Source organism: Zeus faber, assembly GCF_960531495.2.
Source record: "Zeus faber genome assembly, chromosome: 13".
Classification (NCBI taxonomy): Eukaryota; Metazoa; Chordata; class Actinopteri; order Zeiformes; family Zeidae; genus Zeus; species Zeus faber.
The window spans coordinates 5,281,814-5,306,962 of NC_137198.1; the positions used below are offsets into that span (position 1 = coordinate 5,281,814).

The 25,149-nt window shown below is 48.5% G+C and overlaps 2 protein-coding genes across 7 annotated transcripts in view; both read right to left on the minus strand.

Moving 5' to 3' along the window:
* Positions 1 to 650: 650 nt before the first annotated feature.
* cox16 (cytochrome c oxidase assembly factor COX16) lies at positions 651 to 5,341 on the minus strand. 4 transcript variants are annotated; one of them, XR_013844460.1, is made up of 6 exons: positions 5,214 to 5,341; positions 4,939 to 5,016; positions 1,986 to 2,054; positions 1,219 to 1,403; positions 1,051 to 1,130; positions 651 to 888 (listed from the first exon to the last, which is right to left on the minus strand). XR_013844460.1 is itself a non-coding variant. In XM_080012458.1 (4 exons), exons 1-4 carry the CDS (start codon positions 5,271 to 5,273, stop codon positions 1,290 to 1,292), a joined length of 321 nt encoding a protein of 106 aa, XP_079868584.1. In that variant the 5' UTR covers positions 5,274 to 5,341; the 3' UTR covers positions 651 to 1,289. The 4 variants fall into 4 exon arrangements, 1 of the variants encoding a protein (XP_079868584.1); XR_013844459.1 differs by lacking the exon at positions 1,051 to 1,130 and having other exon boundaries at positions 651 to 812; XR_013844461.1 differs by having other exon boundaries at positions 651 to 1,130.
* An 880-nt stretch (positions 5,342 to 6,221) lies between these two features.
* The window catches only part of actn1 (actinin, alpha 1), a 54,398-nt gene continuing 35,470 nt past the window's right edge, over positions 6,222 to 25,149 (minus strand). Inside the window, exons 8-22 of one of the 3 annotated variants that reach the window (XM_080012448.1) lie at positions 24,815 to 24,900; positions 20,538 to 20,630; positions 19,216 to 19,446; positions 18,440 to 18,587; positions 18,183 to 18,333; positions 16,947 to 17,055; positions 16,276 to 16,416; positions 14,553 to 14,735; positions 14,019 to 14,153; positions 13,689 to 13,868; positions 12,954 to 13,100; positions 10,187 to 10,267; positions 9,809 to 9,874; positions 7,876 to 8,034; positions 6,222 to 6,884 (exon numbers count right to left, since the gene is read on the minus strand). In XM_080012448.1, the coding sequence (XP_079868574.1) occupies positions 6,726 to 6,884; positions 7,876 to 8,034; positions 9,809 to 9,874; positions 10,187 to 10,267; positions 12,954 to 13,100; positions 13,689 to 13,868; positions 14,019 to 14,153; positions 14,553 to 14,735; positions 16,276 to 16,416; positions 16,947 to 17,055; positions 18,183 to 18,333; positions 18,440 to 18,587; positions 19,216 to 19,446; positions 20,538 to 20,630; positions 24,815 to 24,900 (2,069 nt within the window). In that variant the 3' untranslated portion in view covers positions 6,222 to 6,725. The remainder of the gene's footprint in view (positions 6,885 to 7,875; positions 8,035 to 9,808; positions 9,875 to 10,186; positions 10,268 to 12,953; positions 13,101 to 13,688; positions 13,869 to 14,018; positions 14,154 to 14,552; positions 14,736 to 16,275; positions 16,417 to 16,946; positions 17,056 to 18,182; positions 18,334 to 18,439; positions 18,588 to 19,215; positions 19,447 to 20,537; positions 20,631 to 24,814; positions 24,901 to 25,149) is intronic. The other 2 variants (XM_080012447.1, XM_080012446.1) reach the window with 2 other exon arrangements.

Here is a 25,149-nt window from a genome sequence, read left to right on the forward strand (position 1 = left end):
CTGACTCAAAATAGACCTGTGACGGAACAGCAGGGGACGCCAAGTCTAGATTTGTACAACGTGCGCTATTTATAATATATATTTTTTTACATATCTAATCTTTCCTGTCAGTACTGTTGTCATAGATCCCAAAGCCAATGCATCCAATCATGTTGAATTGCAGAAACCTGGTGCACTGATGAACCTCGAAACGCCACGAGAGAAAAAAATAAAAATAAATAAAGCAGTTTCTGTGGAAAGACGGGGAAACATAAATGTGGGAAATGCATTTCATGACAGTCTGAGAGAACGACCCGTATCCATTGATGTAAATGCTCAAGCCCTGTATTTCCACTGGAATGGGCTCAGAACATGCAGGCTTTTCCACACGGTAACACGGAGGCGCTGATGTCAGGTAATCGTCGTCTATGAGACAAGGCGGCCAAGGTAATACGGTTTCCATAATAAACCCAATAAATCCACGGCAATGCAGAAGTCATAAATGTCAGTGGAAGCGATGACTGTCGGGACCCATAACGCCCGAGCAAAGCCGGATCCGACACATTGTTCGTTCTTGTTCACCTGCACCTGGTAAATCAGTTCATTATGGTTCTGGATAAAGAACAGAGGGTGGTAACGTCTGGAAGAAGAAAAAGTCGCTTTTAGAGTCAAGTTTACTTTATTGAACAGTAAAATATGTTTAGAGGTCGGTCCTTCTGGGTTTCAGGTGGAAGATCCTGCCGTGACGTCGCTCCACCCGTGCACTGACGCAGGCGATTCTGCTCGCCCGACTGTTCTCCGGCTCCTGCCGGTTTGCAAATCCAAATACTCGGCTGAAAACACCGGGGGAGGATTTTGACTTTGCGAACCTGGAGCGTCCACTTTCAAAAGCGAGATCTGACGCAGGAACTGGCAAACCACCACACACAGACGGGACACGCAGATTTATTTACTCCGATGATTTCAACCAGAAATCCTGCCTTTCCAACCAAAAAGGCAGGATGGAAAAATTGGTATCAGCTGGTGTTGTGATGGGTTACCATGACAACCTGCGTACTCACACATGCTCACCCGCTTCCGTGGATGGCTTCTCATTTTTAGCCAAACTTTTGTTTCAAAGTTTTCAAGCGCTTATGTGACGTTCCTTCATACTGAGGAAATAACAACAATATAATAGTTTCAAAAAGTCCAACAAAGAGCCAGCAAGTGGAGGCCACGCCCCGCGCTTGTACAACTGACCCTCGGTGTTGCTCCCGTTGTCCCGCGGACACACGCCGCCGGGCCCCGCCGGGCGGAGGACCGCCGAGCCCTCAGGCCCGCCCCTCCTGCCTGGCGCGCTGCTGCTCCTGGAACTCCTTGGAGTCTTCCCAGGGACGAGGGCCACGGATGTTCTTCCACTCATCCAGCTTCAGGTCCTTCAACTTCTGCGGGGGGAAGAAGGTCCAGAGGGCTTTACACCTCACGCCCAAGGGCCACAGCCTCGGGGACTGGGGGTCAAATGTAAGTGACTGTTTTGAGGGGAGCGTCTTTATCATTCCCGGTTTGATTTGGGTTGCATTAAAAAAAGACCCAGCAATGGGAGCTACAGGTTGGGGCCCTCGGCCAGTGTGCCCTCACTTTACCGCAAAGTTTTAACATTGCACCGTGGGATACAACACAGCTCCGGACTTTCCACCCAAAAGCAGCACAACATAAGAACTATTTCAGACACCTTTAGTATCTGACATTTGGGTAGAATTGTCTGTGTCAACTCACCTGGCCTCCTCTGTTGCCCTTGGTGGGGTTGACAAATTATTCACAAATACTATTCAACCTCGGAGTAACAGTACAAACATGACCTCACACAAATCTGATGCGCTCCCAATTGGGTGGGCGGGGAAAGTTGACATTTTAAAATTCATAAGCACACATCATTTTAAACGGTTTTGGCAAGAGTGCCGAGATATGAAATAAATGAGCACAGCGTCACCGCTCCAACTACCAGCCGCCAGCCTGTCTCCCCTCACCTCGTACTCGTCCTCCAGGACAACCGCCTGCCGCGCCTTGTTCACTTTGGCTTCCAACGATGGGTCCAGCTGAGAGAGAGAGAGAAACACAGGAGGTCAGGTTTTTTTTGGTTTTTTTTAAACCCACTCGGGGAATAAAGATAAACCGAGGGAAAAGAGAAACTTGAGGTTTTTTTTTGTGCGATTCGGGGTAAAACGCAACATTTTATGAATGCACGAAGACAGATTACGAAGTCTCTGGTACGCTTGCAGTTTTAGACTGCAGCACCATGGATCCCCCGCAGGCAACATCGCGCCCTCCTCTTCCTCATATATTATTTCTTTAATGTATAAATCATGAAAGCCACGCAGAAGAGGAGAGGTAGTTAGCAAGTTGGGGCCTATGGGCACACACAGAAGAGATTAGCACTCGTGACTTTGTCCTCACCGCTGCCCGTGGCGCCCTGAATGCACAAGGCCATGGTTTACAATTTGCTCCGTCAACGATTCTGCCTGAATGTGGTCAAATATCACCAGGTTCAGAGTTCTGTGTCGTACGGTCCGGATCATTCTCTTACACCTTTCATAAAAATGCATAAAAAATAAAAAATAAAAAAAGTGAATATTGATGGTATTGCTGTTCGGGAACAAGAAGACATTTTTAGGGAGTCACAGAGGCTTAAGTGAAATGGAACTCCACCGTTGCTTTGGATTTCAAATTGATTTCACCCTAAAGAATCCCACTGCGAATCTATTAGTCTTAATGAGTTCCGATAACTCATTGGAATAATGCGACTGTTACTCCAGTGACAGACGATGCTCATCGCTCTATGATTGATTTTTAATTTGACCTATATTACTGCAGAGCACAAATAGGAAGATGGAGGAGGAAACCGCAGAGTAACAAAGATAAAATACAGTAAGAGCCATTTCCTCCCCTGGTCTGAGCCTCAGTCCACCCACTGCGCTGCTTTCAACCAGTAGATGGTGTCTGAGCCACACTGACTGTCTGTAATGTTTAACGTAATTCTATTTATCAAGATAAATTATGACCAGAGAACAGTTTACAGCAAAAAACAAAACAAAAAAAAAAAAAAAAAACTTTTTTGAGCCTAACATCCTCCAGTAACACGAGAACCAATGTCAACCAACCAATTCATTTGATAGTATTAAAACAACTATAGTAACAACTTCCCCGAACCGCCCCAAAGCCAAAATCTGACGCAAAAAACAACAAACCCAAAGCAACAGAGCGGGGAAAAAACAAAAAGAACAACTCCCATAAAGGAACAGCCCGGCAGGAAATGCTAGGCTTTGTCTCCAGGCTAAAGAGATTCATTCACAGGGAAATGCAAATTGGATCATACACCGACTTGGTTTTCAGGCAGTGGTTTTAATGACTAAAGTGGGTCAAACTCTCAGACACTGGGGAACAATTAATAAATTAATAAAAACCGAATCAGCTGGTAGCATATTCGGAGGAGGAGCTGCAAGAGCGGTTTTAAGGGCACGGGCTTTGAGATCGCTTTTCTTTTTATCGCACGTCATAAATCACACACGCACAGGCGGCACACAGTTGTGTCCCTGAACCACAGTTTGAGAGGCGCACGGGTCGCAGTGCAGGAGGGGAGGCTGTATCTGCTGCAGGGCTCTTCAGAAGATGGAGAGGAGTGCGGGGGCAGCTGCATGGAGTAGAGGCACAGAGCCAGGGGCAAGATGCCGCCGCCACACACACACACACACACACACACACACACACACACACACACACACACACACACACACACACACACACACACACACAGTGTAGTGAAGACTCACATGGGCAATAATAATAATAATAATAATAATAAAGATGCCCGGCCATCTGGCTCCCACCCAGATGACATGCATCGGCATTTGTCACGCTAAAGCAGCACAAAACTTTCCTTTTGCCTCACTCCCGCTGCACAGATAGTCGTTCCTCCTTATAAAAGGCTGGTCTTCTGTCACTTTCATGAATTATTAGGGAGCGTTTCACTTCATGCTGGTGTAGCGATTCACTCTAATCAGGTTAGAAAGGCCTGTCAGTGCTGCAAGCGTATGGCGGATAGGATATATAATACCATGAAAAGTGTGTTACCCTCGCCCTGCCAACCCTGGAAGGGGGATCCCTCTTATGGCCGACTCCACTCTGCACATTTATTTTATTGCTCAAGGTCTAGAGACGTCAGACCCGACGATCAGCTCTTGATGTATCTTGATCGTCAGACAGGGCCCATCGTGCATTTAACCAGGACTTCTACTCACAACAGGAGAGGAAGGCAGGATGATCCGAGAGGGCAGCACCGTGTTGGGGAGATTGGAAAGAAAGGCAATGCTGGCAAATTCATTGCCAGCGGACACTCAAAAAAAAAAAAAAACGACGAACAAACGTAATCGAAGGCTGACCTGTAATGCCCGTTGAGATTAACCGAGACAAACTGAGGTATCGTGCTACGCTTGAATGAACACAGCCCTGTTCACCGTCGGAAAAGTGAGTGACATTCACGGACGTTAAGACCATTTTACATTTGTATTATATTTGACAGGAGGTGTGTGTCCTGGTTTTCAAGCCCGACCCTGTGAGATCTCACTTTCTGTTGTGCAATTTTGAGAGCAACCACTGGGGGGCACAGTTTGATACAAGATAAAAGTCATTCACGCTGACGACCATCACGTGAACCACCTAAACTTTATACGGCCCACGGTGCCACGGCGAGGCCTGGCTCACGTCTTATTTTAAAAACACTGTCGGGAAAGACATTTTACTGATCCTTGTGTAATTCTAAGAGACTAATAATAATAATAATAATAATAATAATAATAATAATAATAAGGGGTTCCCAATCCTGCTTATTTCTCCGTTTGTTTAAAAAGACATGAGACTGGCAGTTTCGGCATCAAGTGCAGTGTTGTATTAAAAGGTAAACGTGGAAAGGTAGAAGTCACAAACCTTTCTCCTGGTCGTCTGGGCATCGTAGCGGATCTGTGTGAACTCTCGTAGGCCGAAGGAGCCTCCGATTATGAGCAACTGGAGGAACATTTGAACCCCAATTCATTCACCAAAAGTAATATGTGTATTATAATTATGACTCTTATTGATAACATCCTGAGTCCTTTTGCGTGACAGGCGAATGCATCCTGGCCGGCAGCGATCGTTAGCTAAAAGGCTTATTTAACATGAGCTCACGGCAAGAGGGATTTAGTAAAAGTGTCACAAAGACGTACCAGCATCGGGACTCCATATCGGAACGTTTTGTTTTTCTTCAGCAGCTTTAAGCTCAACATGACTCTCCCGTGCAGCTACAGCTCCATGCTACTGATGAGCTGCAGAGCTAACAGGTCACTGCGGGGAGTACTTCCGGTATGGGTCCGCCGTTCAATGTTCCGGGTTAGAACAAGGACTAGAGTCTAGAGTTCCGATGCGTCGTGAAAATAATAATCTAATCTAATCTAATCTACTCTTTTTACAATTCTATTTTATTGCTTTGAATTAGATCTTTTTTTGTTCTATTTCCAGCATGCATTGTGGCTTTACTTTGGTCCAGGGATCGATTTACTAGAATAATAATTGGCGGTGGTCTCCCCAACAGACTGAGGCAGCAGTCATGTAAACATGTCCACTCTTGGATTAAATGGTGCTGATCTCAGTTTATGCCTATCTTCATTTCATGAAAACAAGATCTTCTTCTTCTTCTCCTGGCTGCTCCCGTTAGGGGTCGCCACAGCGGATCATCTGCCTCCAACACCTTCTGCATGTCCTCCCTCACCACGTCATAAAGCTGCTTTGGCTTCCTCTTTTCCTCTTGCCTGGCAGCTCCATCCTCAGCCTCCTTCTCCCGACGTCGCGCTCATCTCTCCTACACACACACGTGTCCAATCACGCCTCTCTCACTTTGATCACATATACTTTCATAATACCGAATAATATCCATCATCGCTGTATTCTATATGCATTATTATCGGTGACAAAACACTTTTTTTCCCCGTACTTTGGAGCATCATCAGCAAATTTGGCCTCCCGGTAATTCTGATCAATAGTTATTTCCATAATGATTTCATCCGCCAAGAACAGTATTTTTCCATAAGCGCATTTTGTTGTAGGCACACCAGTTTTCTTACTTTGATAATCGCTGTGAAAGAGATCCACTTAATAATGTGAAAATAACATATCACAATAAATAAATAACATGAGGGTAGTTCTCAAGGGAAAACAGAATAAGAGGAGAAAGGAAAGACATTTTTTTTCTTTATTACAATTGTCATCTCTTTTTTTCAATCGGGTGAAGAAAAATACCTTTTTTTGTTCTGTATAATAAAATATGTCAACTTTATTCTTTTTTTTTGAAGAAGAAAAACAATGACAACAAGAAAATAAAAATGGAAACAAACATTATTTCTATCTCTCTCTGTTTTTCTTTTCCCTCCCTCCACCTGTGTGAATCCGGAGAGAGCTGCCGCGTTGCGTGGAAAGCAGATAACTACACCGGACGTGGAGTGTGGGGGAGAGCTGAGGGGGGCTGGCGGGTGGGAAAGGGTGTGACGGTGATGATGGGGGACGGGGGTAGGAGGAGGACATGGAGGGTTAGGACAAAAAGATAAGGCCAAAGACGTATCCAAAAAAATAAAAACGAGCGTAGCGGGAGAGGGCGGTGGCGGGGGCGGGGGGTGGCCAGAGCGGTGGGAGCGGGGCGGCCGGCGGTCCCACGTGGGGAAGGGGACGATGACCTTGCGGAGGCCTCAGAGGTCGCTTTCGCCGTAGAGGGCGGTGGAGAAGGACATGTAGTCCAGGGCCCCGGGGACGGCGTCGGGGCCGGTGTAGGGCGCCATGCGGGCGATGCAGTACTCCGCCTGGTCGGGAGGAAGCTCCCGGCGCAGCTCGTCGGCCAGGATGTAATTCTGACGGGGAGGGATCGGGGGGAAGAGAAGGGAATTTTGGTATGGAGGAAGTATCATCGGCTTATTTTTTTTGCGCGTCCAGACTTAATTTGCTTTGGATGTGATCATTTATGTATTTTCAATTTGTATTTTTAATTTATTTCTCGACTGCACTGTTTTCATGGCTGTTTATGCCTGAATTTCCCACAGGGATTGATTAAGTGTCATCTTTTCTGATAACTCATTTTATTTTAGTTTGTACTGTCCAGTGGTGGAAAATAACAAAATTCAAGTACATTGTTTCTGTACTCAAGTAAATTTTTCAAGTATATTAAGTTTCATAGACATGGCAAATTTTATTACATGCATTTTAAAGCAAATATCTATATTTTTTACTTTTATATTGACTACATTTCTTACGTAGTAACGTTACTTTAAAAAATAATCATAATTTAATGAAGATTTATATTTACACATATCATAAGAATGTCAAAGCAAAAACATAAAAAATGAAAAGTAAATCAGGGAAAGGATCTATCAAAGTGTCGATTTAGGATTGCTGATCGGTGATTTTGTAAATTACTATCACACCAACTTTACTATTATTGTAAATTTCTGAAGTATTATACTGTAGGATTTGTTATATACAGTACTGTACAGTAAGGGCATTGGATATGAGGAGTACTTCTACTTTTAATACCTCCAGTACATTTAATAGCAAGTACTTGTATAATAACACTAGTGTAGAAATCTCAATGTTGTACTTTCAGAAGTCATTTTATGTCAGCGTATTTTAACTTTTACTTCTGGGTCTGAGTACTTCTTCCACCGTTTGAGTTGTCAAACACTAGAGGTCATTATGTAAATCACCCCTCCTGAGTGTTTCTATATTGTATCTTAATGTAAAGCTTGTTGGAAAAAAATCTCCCATCGACCCTCAATATATATATATATATATATATATATATTCATGCCTGACATTGCACGTTCCAGGACAAATACCAACAAATACCTTGTCCCCAGCCAGGACTTTGAAGGAGGCCATGACCTGGTCGGCGGTGTCCGTGTCGGCCGTCTCGCGGGACATGAAGTCGATGAAGGCCTGGAAGGTGACGATGCCCAGTCTGTTGGGATCCACGATGCTCATGATGCGCGAGAACTCGGCTTCAGCCTGAGCGCAACACAGAGGACCCTGTCAAACTCCGTAGCCATGGAGACGAGCTCCATCACAGCAGCAAATGGCTCAAAGTCTTCCTACAAACTTGTAAACGTGAATGTACAGGGTGGACTGTGGTAACTACCGAAACAGGTCAGAAAGCTCTGTGAATTGTTTTTGTATTTAAAGTAGGCTTCATAGGAGGGCTGGGCAATGTGGAAAAGATTACTTCTACAGTATTCTGAGGGCATTTTACACAATATTGATGTATACACCGATCAGCCACAACATTAAAACCTCCACTAATAACCACTCATATTGTGAAGCTCCCCCTCCAGCCGCCAAAATAGCTGTGACCCGTGGAGGCATGGACTCCACCAGACTCTGAAGGTGTCCTGTGGTATCTGGCACCAAGACGTTAGCAGCAGATCCTTTAAGTCCTGGAGGTTGTGAGGTGGGGCCCCCATGGGTCGGGTTTGTTGTTCCAGCACATCCCACGGATGCTCCATCGGATCGGACCCCAACCCGCCCATCCACATGATGTAGAAGAAAATGTGATTCATCAGACCTCCACCTTCTTCCATTGCTCCATGGTCCAGTTCTGATGCTCACGTGTCCATTGTAGGTGCTTTGGGTGGTGGACAGGGGTCAGCATGGACACTGTGAGCGCTCCCATACGCAGCAAGCTGTGATGCACTGTGTGTTCTACACCTTTCTGTCATAGCAACATTCACTTTTTCAACACTTTGTGCCACAGTAGCTCTTCTGTGGGACCGAACCAGACGGGCTAGACTTCACTCCCCATGTGCATCAATGAGCCTTGGGCACCATGACCCTGTTGCCGGTTCACCGGTCGTCCTTCCTTGAACCTCTTTAGGTCGTAGTAACCACTGCATAGCGGGAACAAGACCTGTGGTTGTGGAGATGCTCTGACCCAGTCGTCCAGCAACACAATGTGCTCCTTGTCAAAGTGGCTCAGATCCTTACGCTGCTTCAACACATCAACTTCAACAACTGACTCTTCACTTGCTTCCTCATATATCCTTAATATTATAATAATAATAATAATAATAATATATAACAGTATATATATAACAATAATATATCCCATCCCTTGACAGGTGCCATTGGAACCAGATGATCAATGTTGTTCACTTCACCTGTCACCTGTTTTCATGTTGTGGCTGATCGGTGTAGATCACAATATCTGCTGAAAAGTAATGTTAAAGAATCTAAATAAAGTTCATCACACTGATCTACAGTATATGATGATGTAAAATATGATATCACACCAACACCAGCTAAAAACAATCCTCCCTTAAACATTTCAGACCTAATGGTGAGAGGTTTTAGGGCATATCTTATGTAGATATGCTCTAAAACTTCTCACAATTAGAACATTACTGTACATTACATGTATTCATTGATCAGACGCTTTTGTCCAAAGTGACTTGGATGAGAGGCTAGAAACAATCAAAGCAGAAATCAACCTTTGGCGCAACGTCCAGCTAAAGTGCATGATCTCCTGTTTCTAAACTAGAGCAAAAAAAAAGGTGCATCATGCCTCAATTTAATAAGAAAGATGATAATGTGATATTATATATGTGATATATTGCCCAGCCCTTATTTATCGTCTTGTAGCTTTAGAACAATTTAATTCGGTAGTTGCTGAACTCATATGAAGCACAGTCAGATGTTTCTTTGTAGTAGAGTTGGAGTCCACACATCGGTAAAAGTTAAAGACGCTGGTATCAGAGTAAGAGGTGAGCGTTGGTGTTCATGGCTTTACCAGGCTGTAACCCATGGAGATAAGGCAGGTTTTGAAGTCTTCAGCATCCATCATCCCTGTTCTCTTCTACAGGGTCGGCGAGGGACAAGAGAGATAGGGAGGAAAGTAAAGGTGAAGAGACGGAGAGGCAGAGGGGAGCGAAGGAATATCACAGATCGGAAGAAATGGGAGAGCGAGGGGAGAGAGGAGTGTGGGGACCAACGCCGCCACAGCCCGTGACACGGGCGTGGCCAGGTAGCGGGTCGGGGGAGTTGTTTTTTTTTTAAAGAAAACGAACAGGGGAACGCAGAGAGGAGGAAATGCAAGGAGAACAGGTACAGGAGGAAAGAAAACAGAAGAACAAACGGTTAAACCTCTGTGCCCACAGGGGCGGGGTACCTGTGCATCGTTGGCGATATCGAAGCCCAGACTGATCAGGCAGGCCTTGAACTCCTCCGCGCCCAAAGTGCCCGAGTGGTCCTGGGGGTTGGGTGGTGGTGGGGGAGGGGTCGGAGGCCAGTGCCAGGCGAGGCGTTGGGAGGAGGAGGGGGGTGGGGGGCACAGGCCATGCAACATATATATACACACACACACACACACACACACACACACACACACACACACACACACACACACACACACACACACACACACACACACACACACACACACACACACACACACACACACACACACACACACACACACACACAGTGAGGGGGTGGGTGTTCGGTGAGGGATGTGAGGGATGAGGAGGGGTGAGGGAGGGTGCGTTCCATGCACAGGGTGATGAGGGGAGGGAGGGGGAGGGTTTTTTCGGGGTGGGGTCATGCACAAGAGACAGGAAACAACAGAGAACACAGTGCATCTACGTTAGGTTGTTGCAGGTGACAGGCATTCAGCGTTACGGTGCACGTTACGGTGGCAGGCAGGTCACGGGCCTCACAGTGGGGAGGGATTAATATCACTGACGGCACATGGACTTGGAGAAACGCATCAAAATACACCCCAGTCGTTTATCAAAAGTGTAAATAACCTTATTTTTTAAATATTATTATACTTTTTTTTTTTTTTTTTTTTCCAAACACAGGTCAAAATAAAAACCCTGGAGGAGCCTCATGCTGATGGCTCCACACACATGGACCTCCTGGTGAGTCCGCTTGTCTTCTCCAGAGGAGTCAGATACGGCTTCAGAAAGCCAAATTCCATTCCAGGTTTTGGAATCAACCACGTGGATTTGCGCGTTCGCATCCCCGAGGTTCAACTGAGGAGCTGACCGGGACACAGCGGGAGGGAAAGACACAGGAACAGGACTTTCTGAACCTGGATTATATACATTTCCCAGTTCACGGCCAAGAAATGTCAGCCTCGCGATGGGGCGGGGCTCTAATGCGCAAGTTCATCTGCACTGTGTCCTCCGACGCATGAGGTAAGGGCATATTGTAGAGAAGTGCACCGTGGGAGGTGGAGGGGTATGGAGGGGGGTGTGGGCTTAATAAAAACCTACCCATAATTGGTGCTGCTACAGACACACTGTCTGGATGTAAACATTGCTGTTCAGACTCAGGGCCACGGTGGGGTGGAGGGGGGGGAGGCAGAGGGGAGGTCTGCAACCATCAACGGGAAGATATTTTGCCACTGTGCATAATATCGACCGTTAAAATACTGGCTCTGCTGAGGGCGACGGAGGACTCTGCGGTTGCCAGGCAACGAGCAGAGTCTGAGCAACGGCGCGAGCAACAGGCGCGTGCCCGATCCGTGCGACCCGAGCCTCAGGGAGGTCCAGCGCCCGCTCCGTTGGCGGAAGTGAACTTGCCATTTGTTCACTCCGTGCACGTTTCGAAAAAAAAATCCCAAAAAACAAAAAAAAAACCCTTGTGAGCTCGAAGCCTGGAAGCAAGCCAACGAAACAGAAGCCGAATTGTGACAATAAAAAACGTTTGATTCGGAGCAAAAAAATAATAATAATAATTTGAAAACAGCAAAAAAATAAAAAAAAGGCCAAGGTACAAGAGCGCGTGAGGAACAACTCATCCCATAAACCACTGAGAACGTGACCTTTCCTACGACTTCCGACCTCACGATGGTTGAGCGCTTCCTCCCCAATTTAACTTTGTCATTATTATAGCGTTGATATTGTTAAAAACAGTGTTGTGGTATGCTGTGCTTTGTGTTGTGTGTATACACTGTAGCGCTGTGTTTCAGTTCAGCGGTAGCAGTAACTTCGTAACCGACGGTGGCCTTCGCGGGGGCACGGCAAGCACTCCCACGGTGACGTCGAGCTCCACCAATCGGAGGCGCCGCTGTTACACTGTAGGACTGTGGGTGGTGTCGTCCTTCTCCATGACGTGGTGAATAAAACCAGTTTTTTTTGTTTTTTTTTAAAACAAGGTTGATGTCATACAGACTCGGTGGCTTCTCCAGGTGAGTCTACCTCGGACGGTCACCTCGTAATCCAAATCCCGGATTCGGAACACGAATGGGATTTCCACCTCTGGAGACTCACTGCTGAGCTCTGTCACCCGGCCGGCGTTCCTCACTCTGGCTGCCCCGAGAACATCTCGTGCTTTCATCATGCCGCTCCTTTGTATTTTATTTGCTTTCGGGGCCGTTCACTAAAAGTAGGCTGGCAGTCTGCCTGCCTGTCTGACTGTCTGCCTGCCTGCGGTCGCGTCCAGCCCTCCACGCACGCACGACGTTACCGCCGCGCCGCCGCAGATCAAATCCCGGTGTGAAACCACTCCGTTCACGTTCCTCGGATTCGTCCCCGCAGTCACCTTCCGCGTCCTCAATCCCCGAAGGGCCTCGCCCTGTCTCCACAACGACCTCTGCGCCGTGCCGAGAGCTAGATTGGGCCACAGGACGATGCATAGGCCACACGGGGCACTCGCTCCGTCCTGCTTTTGCTTTTGGTTAATGGAGTGCTTTAGGGTCATTGTTAGCAACACCACGCTCAGCATGACTCACAACTTCATGTTCTCACCTCAACCTCTTCGCTTTGCTGACGGTGTCTAATTGTGCGAAGGGGGAAAAAAAAAGAAATGGATATCACAGCGTGTCCTGTCCCCCCCCCCCCGCACTCGGCCTCACACAAACGCAGAGACTCCGGCTCGAGACTCATACTCACCTTCCCCTTTCACTCTCCTATCTCATCCGCGCTACTAACCCTGTCGAAGTGATTGAAGGACGCCCGGAACTCGTTCATCTGCTCCTGGCTGATCCCTTTGGCGTCTCGTGTCAGGACCTGGTTCTCGATCTCGTTGATGGTTCTGGCGATAGTGGTGAGGAGCTGCTCCCACCCGACACGGATGTGCTGCGGAGGGGAAGAGAGGGGGGGCGCTCAGGGGTAACCGAATCCAACCATAAACTCCAGGAATCCCTGTCTGTCTGCCTCTCACACAGCCCTCCATCCGATCTACTTCGCACTTGGCGGGCGTGTCGCTGGGGACCCGAGGACGCGCACGTGTAATATGAATAACACAGGACCGAATCACTGACATTTCGTTAAAATGCGCCATTAAAATGTCTTACAAAGCCTTAAATTTTGGAAAAAAGGCGCGTACCCGTTGAGAAAATAAAGCGTGGACATTTGCGGGCTGGCAACAAATAGAGGTCGAATGGAGGTCCCAGTTGTTGTGCATGGCGTCCGCTTCCGTCTGTCGGCCGGATCGGATCGTCTAACACTGTAAGGCCTTAATAGTTTACAAATTCGTCTTGGAGGGTGATTCCACCACAAAGGCAGGTGGTTTCCCTACGTCCCTGGCCAGAGAAACCTCTCCCGACGCACACCTCAACCCCACTGACCACCCCAACCGATGACGTGAGGAAGCTGGAGCATCTCTGGATCCGGAAGGTACTGACACAGCACTGAATGACTTGCACTTTCCCCGGAGGGCCCTACCTCCATGGTGTAGTTGGTGTGCTTGTTGTCAAAGATGAGGGCTTCCTGGATGAGCTGGTGGTCTCCCTCCAGCTGCTCGATCTTTGACTTGTAGTTGACGATGCTCTTCTCGTACTGCCGCAGGTGAGTCAGCTGGTCCTCCAGGGTGCCGTGCATCTCGATGGAGATGCGACCGATCTCCTGCCGAGCCGGGAGGGAGAGAGAGAGAGAGAGAGAGACTGAGATGGAGAGGACCCACCAAATGACACACACTTTTTACCGCTGCGTCGACAAGACTCGCAACAACTATGTGCGAGGGTGTGTGGGACGACCCCGGAGCCTCAGGCCCACCTGCATCTTGGTCTGGATCCAGGGTCCGATGACGTTGGCCTGGTTGGCGAACTGCCTGCGCAGGCGTTCGTTGTTCTGCTGCCGGGCGTGCTCCTCGATCAGCGCCTGGTCGCGCTGAGGTACCAGCTGCCGGACCTGGACCAGAGGATCGCGGGAAGGTAAATAATCGACAGCAAGTCAAGTGCTTCACTTCGCCAGGCTGGACTAGAAACTACAGCTCCATTTTTCAACAGCCAGAAACACTGCAATAAATCCTACAAATCTACAAAATTTCCACTCAAAAAAAAATAATAATAATGACGTCATGTAATATTTTACTGTCATTCATTTGAACTTGAAATTTAAGCTTAACTGTATTCCTTGTTTTGCTTTATTAATTGTAACCAGACTCGTCCACGAGCAAGGCATTAAACTGGAAATCGCTCCAGGTGATATGCTCAGACGCCGACAGAGGACGACGGGATTCTAATTGTGAATCAGGACGCAGCCCAACGAAGGCTTCATCTCATCGCTGATCGTGCTGCCACTCGTCACCTTGTCCCACTTGGCGTTGATCTCCTGGGGGTTGATGGCGGTGTAGGGGTTGGTGCCGGCCATGTTGACGTGGTAGGTCTGGACGATCTTGGCGATCTCGTTGTGGATGCCCAGGATGGCCTGGCGCTCCTTGTCGGCCTCCGGCAGCGTGGCTTTGAACTGCTCGTGAGCCGTGCTGAGTCCCTGAGACGCAGAGCGAGAGCGGACGAGAATAAACCACCGGGACCGCCGAGGCGTCGCGGCTTTTTATGGAACCGAGGCGGTTTCCTTTCCCGTCTCCAAGAACAGCCCCCTCCTTGAGTCCATCGAGCTACCGATTGGAAAGCCTCTTTGAAGCGGCTTAATGGAATACAAAACAAGGACACCGGCAGCCACGCTTCTACAAGGACAACACTGTGAAGGTTCTAACATTTGAGAATAACTGAGTATGACGACAATATCCGAGGAGAATATTTACAAACTCAATCAGGCAGAGTAAAGCGGAAGGCCAGGCCATTTGCCAATCTTTCCATTCTAAGCTTCACCGATCATCCACAACATTAAAACCGGTGAGAGGTGAAGTGAATAACATTGATCATCTCCTTCCAATGGCACCTGTCAAGGGGTGGGATGTATTATTATTATATATAGTGTTATGTATTATTATTATATATATACTGTTATATATTATTATTATATTAAGGATATATTAGGCAGCAAGTGAAGAGTCAGTTGTTGGAGTTGATGTGTTGAAGCAGCGTAAGGATCTGAGCCACTTTGACAAGGAGCACATTGTGATGCTGGACGACTGGGTCAGAGCATCTCCACAACCACAGGTCTTGTTCCCGCTATGCAGTGGTTACTACCGACCAAAAGAGGTCCAAGGAAGGACGACCGGTGAACCGGTGACAGAGTCACGGGGCCCAAGGCTCATTGATGCACATGGGGAGTGAAGTATAGCCCGTCTGGTTCGATCCCAGATAAGAACTACTGTAGCACAAAGTGTTGAAAAAGTGAATGTTGCTATGATAGAAAGGTGTAGAACACACAGTGCATCACAGCTTGCTGCGTATGGGAGCGCTCACAGTGTCCATGCTGACCCCTGTCCACCACCCAAAGCACCTACAATGGACACCTGAGAGTCAAAGCACCTACAATGGACACGTGAGAGTCACAACTGGACCATGGAGTAATGGAAGAAGGTGGAGGTCTGATGAATAACGTTTTCTTCTACATCATGCCGATGGGTGGGGTTGAGGTCCGATGGAGCACCCGTGGGATGTGTTGGAACAACAAACCCAATCCATGGGGGCCCCACCTCACAACCTCCAGGACTTAAAGGATCTGCTGCTAACGTCTTGGTGCCAGATACCACAGGACACCTTCAGAGTCTGGTGTCCATGACTCCACGGGTCACAGCTGTTTTGGCGGCACGAGGGGGAGCTAAACTGTATTAGTGGTTATTAGTGGTAGTTTTAATGTTGTGGTTGATGTACGGTGAATAATATACAGTATATTTTATATATGCTTCTATATAAGAGTGATCCAACTCTTCATTCTTTTCTGATCCTGACTAGCCAAGACAATTCTGAGGCAATATAAACATCATTTATTGAAACAAAAAATATGCAAATTATGTTTTTTATTTATTATTATTATTATTATTATTATTATTAATAATAATAATAATAATAATAATAATAATTCAAACTGGCTGTGAGAATCCCGACATCTCTTGTCCTACCTGGATCTCCTCTATGGTGTGGACTATGAAGGTGTCCTGCAGGTCCTCCATGGCTCCTTCCATCCAGTTGTTGAATGGAGCCGCTCTTTTGGCAAACTCAAGGTACAGTTGGTCGATGGTCTCCAGCAGCTTCTCAGTTCTCTAACACCCGACACAAGCAAGGACGTTCACGTCCAGAGTCTGCACAGAGAGTCTACAACTCCAGCTTTTCGAAAAGGAGGATTTTCATTTCGGTCTTTGATTGGTAAAAAAGAAAAAAGCCTGAAACACACACAAATGACTGAAGAGATATCAAGTAGGAGATTAAAAAGAGGTTAATGTGAGAACTATCTTTCTTCCTACTTACCTCCCTACCTATCCATCAGTTATGCCGACTTTCCGACCTACCTATGTTCTAATAAACCTACCTTCCTACAGTACTTTCCTATCCACCTACGTACTTTCCTACCTGCCTACCTTCCCACTTACCTACCCATCAATTTTCCTACCGACCTTCCTACGTATATTACCATCCACTTACTTTCCTTGGCACCTGCTTTCCTAAATACATACCTATTCATGTTCATGCATTATTTTTCCCACCTAGTGTTCTACTTAGTTACCTACCCACCTACTGGTTGATTTTCTTCTGTACCTACCTACTCATTTTGCTACCTCTCTCTGTCTCTCACCTGCAGGGCCTCACTGCGTTTCTGGGTCAGGGCGCCCAGCGCGTCCCACTGGTCACAAATCCTTTGGCAGCGAGCGTTGACACTGGGAGAGTCGTAGTAGTCCAGCTCACTAACACACGCACACACGGATGAGAGAACCATCATCATTCCAATTATCTGCATCAGCGCTTTATTTTTAGGTGAAAATCGAATCCCCAAGGTTTCTGTGGTTTTTGTTGCGTTGGTAACACACTTTTCCTCAGAGAGGCTTGTTGCATTCCTACTGCTGCCATTATGTTGCTCGTGCAGTTTGTCATGTTGGTCATGCAGTTGTTGGTGGTGGTGTTTTCATGTCTTTGCTTTGTGTGGAGGGATGGTTTTAAAAGCCCGTCGGGGGTTCCTTGTCAACATGCAGCTTTTATAGATTGTCTTGGGATATTTTTTATTTTGCAACGTTTAAGGTCCTCAATAAATCTGTCTTGGTCTGTTTGTTTTAACATTACAACAGAGGACAACAACAACAACAACAGACAAATCAAGAGAGACTGATTGCAGACTGTGGTGTGGGGATGGTGTGGTTTGAGCAGCCACACCTGTCCTGGATCTAGGTACTTGGGGACCCAGGATCAGAGTGGCCTCATACCTGTTGCTGGTTGGTTGGTGTAACCAGCAACAGGTTAAAACCCCCATCCCCACACACACTCAGGAGAGAGGAGCCCTGTCATGAGCCCTGTCCATCTGCTCCGGGGCTTTTTCTATCAAGCCCCCTCTCAATGAACTGTGTTTTCTACAACCCCGTCTCTGTGCCGGAGGGCCCTGAACACGCCACTTGGATGCCTCGTGGTAGGAGAAACTGCCACACAGACGTAGCTCGGGGAACATCTCTAACCTATATAACAATTTAAAAATATCTTCCAGAAAAAGAGGAGATTACACTCCACACCTATCCTCAAACACGGACGTTGTGCGGAACAAGTGTGGAAAGGAAAACACCAAGTTCTTTTGATTTGATCGACTTTGGATTTAGACAAACGCCGACTTTGAGTACAGAAAACGGAGGAATTTTAATTGGCTCCGCCAAACCCTGGCCTCCGTGTACTTCTACTGCTATCGGACGCTTGCTCAAGGGCACGCCGGCATCCACCGTCCACGGGGGGGGGGGGGGGGGGGGGGGGGGCAAAAAGGATTTCCCGGATTCCCGGACGGCGGTTCTTTCGGGCGGAGCGGCGTGCGGGGGCTCTCCTCCGGGGGACTCACTTCAGCTCCTGTGCGATGGCTGCGATCTGCTCCACGCGGTCCTGGTGCGCGGCCAGGTCGCTCTCGAAGGCCTCGTGCTTCTTCAGCAGCGCCTTGATCTCCGACAGCGTGGCCGTCTCGTAGTCCCGCTTCTGCAGCATCTCCTCCTTGCCTGCAGGGGGAGGCGGCGAGAACAACCGAGCATGTTCTGGTAACAGGACAATATGTGTTTTCCTTCAGAATCCAAGAAAAATTCAGAGTCACTTCTCAGCTTCTACCTTCGGTCCAGGCTTCATGGATGGCTGCTTTCTGGCGGAACTTCTCGGCCAGGTGGTCCAGTCTCTCCAGCCTGCGGATCTCATTGAGCAGCCACTCCTCGTAGCCCTTCTCCGCCCCTTCTAGACCCCCCCACGCATTGGAGATGTCCTGCGGAGGGAGGAAAATTCAGAGTGTTACAGGCAATGCAGAAAGGCGATAGTTAGAAAATAATTCTCTGAATGTATTCCAGGATTAAATTCGTACAATATAAGTTAAATGGGATATTAAGAATAACTCTGTTCCCTGAGCCCTCTACACAACAAAGATGGACGCACAAATGGACGCACCATGGAGGCATTTATTGTCTGTTTTAATAAACCGCTTTTCCCCCAACTTTGCCAAAAATGATCAGTACCCAAAAAATCCTGTATGTATTTCCAAATGAATGCATGTGTGTGTGCTTATCAGTGAAAATAAGCATCATCAGAAAGCATCATTGTTCTTTTTTATTTCTTAAACCTTGTCTTTTTAAAAGTTATGTATCCAATTGTATTTACAACAAGAAAAATCACATCATTCAAATCATAAATTGTTTATAATGTTCAGTTACGAGGTCAGTGGTCGTGTGTGTGTGCACATGTTTTCTGGGTGCATCTTCACTTGGACACCGACGACAGGTTGAGTTTAAACGGTAGATTCTGACTTGTGTGTGAGATTGTGCTTGTGTGTGTGTGTGTGTGTGTGTGTGTGTGAGAGATTGTGTGCGTGTGCATGTGTGTGCGTCCATGCGACCTACCGACACCATCTTGCCCTCAGAGGGCATGAAGGCGGGCCTGTTGCTGAGCCGCAGCTTGGTCTGCAGCGTGTTGAAGTTGATCTCCAGCTGACACTTCTCCTGCACCTTGGGCGGCTTGTGCAGCCGGCGGTAATCCCTGAAGTCCTCCAGCTTCTGCTGCATGGCCTGCATGGTGTTCTCCGGGACGCGGTTCTCCAGCCAGGGGATGGTGCGGCGGATCCACTCCAACAGCTGGAGGGCGGAGGAGGGGTGTGTGTGTGTGTGTGTGTGCGCGTGTGTGTGTATGTGTGTGTGTGCGCGTGTGTGTGTGTGTGTGTGTGTGTGTGTGTGTGTGTGTGTGTGTGTGTGTTTAGGGGAGCGAGGATAATGGAGAGGTCCATGCAGACAGAGGGATGGAGAGAGAGAAGGAAGGCAAAGGGGAAGAAGGGATTGAGTATGAGGTGTTTAAGGGGGAAGGAGAAGACAAAAAAACCCTGCATTATATCATCTTTTAACTCTTTTTTTTAACTTGCATTACATCACTGTTGGTGTTAAAGGATGAACTCAGCATTTTATGACCTGGACCTCGTGACGTTTTTTTTTCCCTGACTAAAATCGAATCAAATGCTTTATTCTGGTTTGCTGATGATCTCGGGCCGACAGGATGTGCTAAGCCGCAACACGGAAATGATCAGTAAATTACCCAGAATGCACCATTTTAAATGATGCATCGCCACATGTCTGTAAATAGATAGACATTAAAGATAACATCTGAAGACATGGCTGTCGTGTATTAGTTTTACTTCCCTTCCTTGTTTCTGCAGATCGGTACTCGTGTTGAGTGAATACTTCATGGTAGATTCAGGAACTCTTCACGGAGAAGCACGCTGAGTATAATCTAAATGCTAATACGACCGAATATTTGCTTAATTCTGACGGTGTCGGTTCGGAAAATGACACGTTTGGGTGTTTCAGCGCCCACACGTCACATTTCACTGCGCTGTCGGTGAACGACAACTGACAACAAGAGATCTTAAGACCGTGCTTCATTAGCGGAGTGCTTCATTTTAAAATACAGTACTGGAATAAAGCATTTGAGTGGATCACTCTGGTTGGAGAGACGTCCGGACGTTCCAAAATGACCGGAACCATCCTATGACTTCATCTGTCTGACGCTTTGCTCTGCGATACAGCCGGGTTTTCCCCGATTCTTGTCCGGGACGACCACCCCCCCCCCGCGCGTTGGGGAGGCGGGCGAGGGAGGGGGGGCAGGGGAAGGAGAGAGGAGGGACCAGGGGGAGCGGGAGCAGGGGGGATGGGAGGAAGAGGAGAGGGGGGCTCACATCGCTGGCCAGCTTCTCGTAGTCCTCCATCAGCTGCTCGTTCTCCTGGTTGACGGCCAGCACCTTGCAGATCCTGTTGGCCGCCGTCTCCGCCTGGACGGAGGCGGGGAGAGGACGGAGACACAGCGTGAGGCACAGCGCGGGCGAACAGGAAACATGGGGAGCATATCGAGACCAGTCCGAGGGAGCTCAGTCGTGTTAGGGTGACACGCACAGCGGAGATTTTAGTTCTGGGCCCGCAGAGGAAGCAGTACAACGTTTGCACGCCCAGACCCAAGGTACCTGGAGTACCTAACGTGACACCAGATTTAAGAACATGGTTGACGTTTAATACATTATTCTACATTCAAGAGATCTAACATGCTTTATGTCAAATAAACTCATGTTTGATCGGTGTTTCAAACTTGGTCTCTGTGTTAGAGATGCTCACATCGTGGTTTAGCCAAATATCACACCGATTTCGGATGCCAGTATCAACATCAGTTCATCCCTCATTTTAGCTTGGTGATAAAATGTAAAAATGTGTGTTTTCACCGTGTCATCCCAAACAATGATGAAGTCCCTCAGGAGCGGATCGGTTATACCCTAGCATCAAACTACTGTTTTATTAAATAGAAGATCCAGGATCTACACGGACCTCAAGTACCTCTGGGTTTTACTCCTAATGTCACCTCAGAGAACTACATCTACAGCTATTTTTACGAGGCCGGATTAAAAAAGAAAGAGGACGAGAGAAAGGGGGGGGGGGGGGGGTAAGATGGAGAAAGAGAAAGAACACCAGCGCTAAATAGATAATGAGGAGTCGGAGATCGATGAGAGAGCGAGAGACAGACATGACGAGAGAGACGGAGAAACAGCAGCAGCCCAGGAGGGATTATTCTGTGACAAGGACGTGTCAAACATATTGTACCTGTTGGAGTGTGTGTGTCTGTGTGTGTGTGTGTGTGTGTGTGTGTGTGCATCCGTGCGTGTGCGTGTGTGTCTGTGTGTGTGTGTGTCCTCTGCACCCCCCGCTTGTTATAGCATAACAGCGCATACGTAGACACCCAACCTACATAGGAGGAGCTCTGTGACTCCCACCAGAACATCCCAGCGGGTGAGGAGTGAGGATCCACCATGGCAACCCCCTCCACCCCGCCCCCGGTATTCCGTTAACCCCCTTGGGTTTTGGGTGAATAGACGCTGCCGGAGGTTTAACCCTTTCAAGCTTAACAAGAGCAGAGGATGCAGGATGCAAGGGGGGGGGTTGTTTACAGCCAAAATAGAGCATTTAGAATATATGCACGGAACTCCCGGTAACTTATGATATCATAGACTACAAAAGCCCTTGAACCAATGGGACGAACTACGAAAGACGAATCGATGAGTCCCTCACGTCAGCCCCGTGAACGATTCCCCCCTAAAATAAGATCTGACAAGGTTATTTGGGGAGATGAAATGAAAAGCGCCGGTGGCAATTTCGCAGCAGCTTCCGTGTTTTTCTAAATCCCGGCTGCGGACCGGGGGATGAGGGGGCGGGGGGTGGGGGCGGTGGCGCTGGGGGGGGGTCAACTGGAATCTCCTCCCGAGCCCCGGCTCCAGCGGCCGCGCCGCCAGGCGTGACGCGCCCGGGGCTGATCCCGCACTCCTTTGTTGGGAGATCACAGGGGAAACTTGGCCGGCTGCGGGGGGCTCTGGTCAGGGATCCGGAGCGTCACAGGGACGGGCTTCCATAAAAGGGATGTGCTGATGTCGCCCGACGGCCGTGGGCGCCCAGAAATGCTCGGGCGCCGAGTCTGTTTACTGGAAGCCAAGCTAACCCCCAGCCCCCCTCTTGATAACCTCACGCTGGCACTAACTCACATCAGAGCTTGGTACCAACCGGAGCTGGGTTACAGAGAACCACGACGGCACCGCCTGAGGTTCTCTCTTTGAGTGTGGGGACGAGGGCGTCAAGTTGTTTTGGCTAAACTGGGCTTCGGCGTGCAGCCTCCTCGTCAGCACGGGGGGGGTTTAACTTCAGATCCTCTAGTATCACCGCAGCCTGGGATTTATTCGCTGAGCTCCAGTGGAGGGGAGTGAAAGGGAGAGTGATGGTGTTTATAGAGATTCCTGCCCTGAAGGACGGGACCTGACGCACCGCGCCGAGCTGGAACTACTTTCGGCCGGCCGGACGGGCGTCGTATAAAATAATAAAATAAATCCCGGTGCCAGCGGGGAGCGGTTTCCAGGCCCCGCACTTCCCAGGAGGTCAATAACTCCATTAGAGAGCGGATCCTAATAAAGATTTTAAGTACGTGGGGAGGATATCCTGTGCGCCAGATAAGTCCCTGTTATTCTCTGTTACAGCGTGTTGTGCTGACAGCGGAAGAAGATCTCCTCACGCTTTAAAAGAAATGAACAGCTCTGTATCTCTATCGACGGAGTGGGTGTGGCTGTGGGTGTGGGTGTGGAAGCTGCCCAAAGTGGGGAAATGACCGATAATTCGACTTTTAATTCCAGTGAGTCCAAAGAAACGAAATGAACCCCGTAAATCTTTGCCTTTTGTCACTTTTTTTTTTTGCCGCTGGCGCGCTTCCACACCGACGTCTTATCAGCTTTTCAGTATCCTGAGAAGGGGGTAACGTGATGAAGGCCGGTACGGTCATATTTGGTAGTGAATGGGGTTAAAACGTGCTGTTGCAACACCTCGAGAAGGCAGAACAGGAAAACACCAGGATCTGTCCAAACTGTGGTTAAACGGTCTGTCAGCGCCTGCCAGCTCCAGTGGCAGGTTTCCAATCACGGGGTAAAAAAAAAAAAAATTCAGGAAATGTGTTAAACTGGCTGGATGAAGTATTGAAATAGGCGTTGGTTAACAGAGAGTACCTCCAGAACCGAATTTATTATTTTTGGTCGTTGGATCAAATTAAAAATTGCTTCCTTTGCTTCCTATGTTTCAGATTTTCTCGAGTTCAAAGAAAATTTGAGGTGTCAATTTCAAGTTGAAAAGGTATAAAAGGTGCAACAAAGGTTTTTTTGGGTTTTTTTAGGTCGATTTGTCTGGTGCCGCGGGCAGCGCCGGCGGGCGGGGCTCACCTTCTGCTTGCCTGAGAAGGCGTGGTAGTAACACGACACATAGGTCATGACGGCCTTCTCATCCGGCCGCAGGGTGCTAATGACGTCTGCCCAGGAAGACCAGAGGACAGTGGGGAAGAAGAAGAAGAAGAAGAAGAAGAAGAAGAAGAAGGAGAAGGAGAAGGAGAAGAAGAAGGAGAAGAAGGAGAAGAAGAGAAGACAGAAGGACAACCAGAGGGACGAGGGAGAGAGGGGAATGCAGAGTAAAAGTGTGCAGAGACAAAAGGACCAGCAGGGGGCGTGGTCACCAGAGGGGACGGGCACCGGGCACAAGCTGCCGCCACCAGTCTCCAGTCATTCCCAAATTTTTTTTTACAAGATCTCGACTTGATAGAAAGGGTCAGGAGGGATTTCTGAAGGTGAAGGATTATATAAGAAACCCTATCATGCATCGATGTTTTTCTTTAAATGTGAACTATGGATCAATTCATTTCTCAACTGATGCCACCTGTTAAACCCTGATGTACCCTAAAAACAAATATCCAGCAAAAATAGCTACTCTTAATATATTTTTGATTTAAAGTTTGAGGGTGTCGTCGCTTCGATACGTGGGCGCAGAAGCTATCCACACTTTTTTTACGTTCCATTTTCACTGCCGATTCTTATTTCCGGTCTTCTTTCAAACGACACCCCCTGCGGGCAAAACTTGGAAACTCAGGCGAAACCTGAGATTCTGCCGTTTTCGCCGGAAAATGTCACAACACCCCCCTCTCCGATCCGCCGCGCCGAGCGTCCCCAGACCCCCCGCCCCCCCCCCGGGTCCTCCACCACAGCCGATCGCCGTCACGTGGTGCGATCCCTGCTGCGCCTGCTCTGCTCGCCCTCAACGCTCAGACCAACCGCAGAGGGACTTGAGATAAGACGTTTACAGGATCTCTCATCTGGTGAGACTGGTGAGGCGCCGGTGCCCGCCGCCGCCGCCCCGGAAAAAACATATAGCGCCGGTTTCCCCCCCCCCCATCATGCAACTGGTGGCGTAAACCATGCGGGGGTAGGGGAGTGAAGGAGAGCGCCTGCTGACAGGGCCGCGCACTGCAGAAAGAAAGACCGTGTTAGGAGGGAGAGAGAGAGAGAGAGAGAGATGAGGAAACGGGGAGAGGAAGGAGGAGAGGGACGACAAGGTGGTGGGGAAGGGAGGGAGAGGGGGAGGTGGAGGAGGCTGGCGTCGCATCCTGGGATACCTTCTGGGCGCCGGAGAAGGCGTGGTAGAAGCTAGAGACGTAGGTCATGATGGCCTTCTCGTCGGGGCGGGCGGTGCCCACGATGTCTGCGGTGATGGACAGGAGGTCGGAGGAGGGGGTGGTGGGGATGGGGTGGATGGGTGGAGGCATTTCAAACAGAGCACACGTCAATCAATCTGTCAGGAAGCGGAAAAACCAAAGACGGTCGGCAGAAGAGGGCACGCCACTCGCCGTCTCCTCCTCGCTCACGGGCCCCCAGCGTCAGTCAACCACCCGTGGGAGGAGCGGTGGGGGGGGGGGGGATTAGGACGGAGACCGGGCTGCGGGAGGGGGGG

Excerpts from the sequence above, each read along its gene's own strand:
- cox16 (XM_080012458.1), bottom strand. The coding sequence starts at position 5,273 with ATGTTGAGCTTAAAGCTGCTGAAGAAAAACAAAACGTTCCGATATGGA. Across the intron at positions 2,055-4,938 it reads CCCAGACGACCAGGAGAAAG|CTGGACCCATCGTTGGAAGC; the intron begins GTTTGTGACTTC and ends TCTCTCTCTCAG. Across the intron at positions 1,404-1,985 it reads TCCTGGAGGACGAGTACGAG|AAGTTGAAGGACCTGAAGCT; the intron begins GTGAGGGGAGAC and ends TTCCCCCCGCAG.